General features: G+C 47.6%; 1 protein-coding gene across 1 annotated transcript in view; it reads left to right on the top strand.

The window, feature by feature from the left end:
* Window positions 1-257: 257 nt before the first annotated feature.
* Window positions 258-3,191, top strand: part of LOC112078025 (calcineurin subunit B type 1-like) — a gene marked incomplete at its 5' end in the record, with an annotated part of 13,385 nt that continues 10,451 nt past the window's right edge. The window contains 3 exons of the mRNA XM_070441918.1: window positions 258-269; window positions 440-533; window positions 1,707-1,798. Coding sequence (XP_070298019.1) covers window positions 258-269; window positions 440-533; window positions 1,707-1,798 — 198 coding nt within the window. The remainder of the gene's footprint in view (window positions 270-439; window positions 534-1,706; window positions 1,799-3,191) is intronic.

The following is a 3,191-nucleotide window of genomic DNA, read 5'->3' as shown; positions in this document are numbered from 1 at the left end:
ACTGTCTTTGTGTTCAGGTGGATTAGTTGGGACTGTCTTTGTGTTCAGGTGATCTTAGTGTGACTGTCCTGTGTTCAGGTGAATCTATTGTGACTGTCCTTGTGTTCAGGTGATCTAGTGTGACTGTCTTGTGTTCAGGTGATCTAGTTTGTGACTGTCTTGTGTCAGTGATCAGTTGTGACTGTCTGTGTTCAGGTGAATCTAGTGGTGACTTCTTGTGTTCAGGTGATCTAAGTTGTGAACTGTCTTGTGTTCAGGTGATCTAGTTGGTGAACTGTCTGTGTTCAGGTGATCTAGTTGTGACTGTCCTGTGTTCACGGTGATCTAGTTGTGACTGTGTGTTGTTCGGTGATCTAGTTGTGACTGTCTTGTGTTCAGGTTGATCTAGTTGTGACTCTCCTGTGTTCAGGTGATCTAGTTGTGACTGTCTTGTGTTCAGGTGATCTAGTTTGTGACTGTCTTGTGTTCAAGGCGATCTACGTTGTGACTGTCCTGTGTCAGGTGAATCTGGTTGTGACTGTCCTGTGTTTCAGGTGATCTAGTTGTTGATGCTTGGTTCAGTGTGACTAGTTGACTCCTGTGTTCAGGTGATCTAGTTTGTGACTGTCTTGTTTCAGGTGATCTTTTTTTAGTTGTGACTGGTCCTGTGTTCAGCGTGATTGTTGTGATGTCCCTGTGTTCAGGTGATCTAGTTGTGACTGTCCTGTGTCAGGGTGATCTAGTTGTGGACTGTCTGTGTCAGCTAGTTGTGACTTCTTGAAGGTTGATCTAGTTGTTGACTGTCCTGTGTTCAGGTGCATCTGGTTTGTGACTGTCCTGTGTTCAGGTGATCTAGTTTGTGACTGTCCTGTGTTCAGGTGATCTAGTTGTGACTGTCCTGTGTTCAGGTGATCTAGTTGGTGACTTCCTGTGTTAGGTGATCTAGTTGTGACTTTAGAATTATGTGGACAACTTATAATACTGGTGTTCTGGTCTAGACCTGTAAACTCTCCCTTCCAGACTCACATTAAGCATCTTCCAATCCAAAGTTAAATCAGAAATCGGTTCCTAGTTCGCAACAAAGCCTCCTTCAACTCATGCTGCCAAACATTACCCTCGTAAAACTGACCAATTCCTACCAATCCTCGACTTTGATGTCATTTACAAAATAGCCTCCAACACTTCTTACTCAGCAAACTGGATGCAGTCTATCACAGACAGTCACAACTAGATCACCTGAACACAAGACAGTCACAACTAGGTCACCTTAACACAAGACAGTCAAAACTAGATCACCTTAACACAAGACAGTCACAACTAGATCACCTGAACACAGGACAGTCACAACTAGATCACCTGAAGACGGGACAGTCACAACTAGATCACCTGAACACAAGAGAGTCACAACTAGATCACCTGAACACAGGACAGTCACAACTAGATCACCTTAGGCCCAGATTAAATCCGGACCGCTGAAGATCCACGTTATATAGCGTGATTGATGTTTAAAGGTCATTTGCGATTGATCCGACATATGCTGCGTTCTAAAAGATGCAAAGCCCGAAAAGGTGCGATGGGATTGAATTTAGTAGTAGTCTGCTGTTGTGTTTACAAAGAGAGATGTTCATTAGACTTATGCATGCATAAAGTACTGCATTTGCATGTGATCACCCCCGTAGTGCATTTAAAAAGTCGAGCATAGGCTGCATACAAGGAGTCATATAAAGTCTGACTCTAAACCATCTCCCCCCCCCATCAGAATTCATCGAGGGAGTCTCACAGTTCAGTGTCAAGGGGGACAAGGAGTCAAAGCTTCGGTGTAAGTAGACAAATCTACTTCCTCTCCATCTACACTACTTCCTCTCCATCTCCACTACTTCCTCTCCATCTACACTACTTCCTCTCCATTTACACTACTTCCTCTCCATCTACACTACTTCCTCTCCATCTACACTACTTCCTCTCCATCTACACACCGTTTCACCATACAAAGTTAAAACGATGTGTACTACAAAGACAAAACCAAAGCGCTATGTGGTTGTTTATTCTGTATTTACACACGTTCCTGCTTCCACCCCCTCCTCCAGTCGCCACAGTAGAAAACAGAATGCCTGATGGCATTAATGATGACGCATACTCCAAAACACCAAACCAAAGCTCTGTGTTCAAACCATTGTTGTCTATTTACACACATATTCCTGCATTCTTCCCCCTCCACCTCTTTCTCCCTCTGCCACATCGTAAACACGTTCCCTGCTTTCCAACCCCCCTCACCTCCAGCTCGCCACAGTCAGGAAAAACAGCTAATGCTGAGGCAATTAAATGATGCACGCCATACTCCAAATAAAACACCAAACCAAAAGCTCTGGTAGACTTCAACCAATTGTATGTCTGAGTTATTAGTAAACACAACAATAAGTATACCTACATTCCCCTCCCCCTGCCCCACATTTTTTTCTTCTCCCTTCTGGCCTAGACCCCCTCTCTCCCATCCCCTGAAAACCCCGTTCCCTCCTCAGAGAACTACGGCGACAACGCCATCTCACTCGCGCGCTCTCCTGCCTGTTCCCCCATAGCTCTCAGAACCCCCCTTAATTTTGCCCCCCATGGACTTACGCCCTCGTCTCATACCATCTCTTGTACCCCCCTCCACCCCCCTACTCCCCTGACCTCTTCCACCACTGTGATCCGCCCTCTCCACTACCCTTGACCCATTCACCTTCCTTGTGATCCTGCCTCTCCCAACCCCCCTTCTCCCTCCCCATGGTATAGACTACTGCTGACAACCCCTCTGATCACTCCCTCCACTCCACACTCTTTCCCATCTAACCCTCTACCTACTTTGCTCTCACAAAGCGACCGCACCGCGCGCTTCATTTTTCCCACCTGTACCTTTTCCCTCCATGCATCCTTCCCCCTCATCTCCTACCTAACCTCCCTCCCTCCCCACCAACTCCCTCCTCCCCACCCCAGGTTTCTCGCTCCCTCTCACCACACCCCATCCCCTCTCCCCAACATCACCCCATGCTCCAACCCGATGTCCCTCTCCCTCCCTCAACTCCCCCCTCCTTCCCTCCCTCCTACCCCCTCCCTCCCACCCTGTCTCTCACCCTCTCACCTCTCCCCCTCCCTCTATCCTACCCCTTTCCCCCTCTTACCAATCCCCGCTCCCCCACTTGTGACCATCCCCCTTTCATCCTCCCCTCCTAGTC

The sequence above is a fragment of the Salvelinus sp. IW2-2015 genome, unplaced genomic scaffold (assembly GCF_002910315.2).
Source record: "Salvelinus sp. IW2-2015 unplaced genomic scaffold, ASM291031v2 Un_scaffold5165, whole genome shotgun sequence".
Lineage (NCBI taxonomy): Eukaryota > Metazoa > Chordata > Actinopteri > Salmoniformes > Salmonidae > Salvelinus > Salvelinus sp. IW2-2015.
This window is presented reverse-complemented; position numbering and strand designations above follow the sequence as displayed.